The 983-nt window shown below is 25.6% G+C and overlaps 1 protein-coding gene across 1 annotated transcript in view; it reads left to right on the top strand.

Moving 5' to 3' along the window:
• Bka (FCF1 rRNA-processing protein Bka) overlaps positions 1-983 on the top strand; it is a 5837-nt gene that overhangs the window by 379 nt on the left and 4475 nt on the right. Inside the window, exon 2 of the mRNA XM_067049242.1 lies at positions 193-275. Coding sequence (XP_066905343.1) covers positions 193-275 — 83 coding nt within the window. The remainder of the gene's footprint in view (positions 1-192; positions 276-983) is intronic.

Raw genomic sequence — 983 nt, 5'->3', positions numbered from 1 at the left:
TCAAAATACAATCTTTACAATAAATATTGTAATGTATTATTTAAATAATACACAATATATATTACATAAATTATGTTATTTAGCATGATGTAATACAATTCTGGCAGTTATTACAATAAACATATTTTCTAGATTGTAATTTTAAGTGTTATTGGTTAATGATCATAAGACTAATTCGTTAATTTGTTTTAGGGAAACTCTAAGCAAACACGAAAATTTGCAAAGCAGCGTTTTGCTCAAATGAAGAAGATGATAAGCGACAAGGATCCCAGAGTGTAATTTAAAATATTGGTTCAACTTATTTGTAGTTATTAGCTCCTAATTTTTGAGAAGGGTTTTCCTATTTTACTGAGTCACCATTGTACTATTCTGTTTATTTGGATTTTATGTATATTACTTGCTGATTATTAATAAGAATTTTTTTCATAATAAGCATCAATTTAAATTTTCATAATAATAACTTTAAAAGATTAATATTTTTGGTTTATATTTTGTTTAAAAATTTTAATACTGTTTCAGTTCTTATCGACAATTTAATTTATAATTTTATTTTACAATTTAATTTGTCTTTCTATTATGTATAACAGTTTTTACTGAACACCCTGTAATATTTTTTTTATATATGATCACTGTGCAGAGCTGGGCAACTATGAAACTAATAGGTAAAATTGCCGTGGATTCAATATTTATTTATGAAAGGAATATGGTCCGGGTGCGGTCAAAAATTATGCGGTCATATTTGACCGCACCCGGACCATATTCCTTTCATCTTTACACACGGTCAATCAATAATCTTCCAATATTTATTTAACAATGATTCATTCATGAATAAGGGTCTTATCCATGGCAATTTTAGCTATTAATTTCTACTATATCTAATTTTTGCCTAATTGTCACCGTGTAAAATTTTATTTTACATATAGAGTGAAATAATAAAAACGAAAAGTACAATTAAGTGAACAGTTGTATAATTTATAAAATAG

This window comes from Halyomorpha halys, unplaced genomic scaffold (assembly GCF_000696795.3).
Source record: "Halyomorpha halys isolate HHAL.00 unplaced genomic scaffold, Hhal_1.1 Scaffold520.1, whole genome shotgun sequence".
NCBI classification, from domain to species: Eukaryota; Metazoa; Arthropoda; class Insecta; order Hemiptera; family Pentatomidae; genus Halyomorpha; species Halyomorpha halys.
This window is presented reverse-complemented; position numbering and strand designations above follow the sequence as displayed.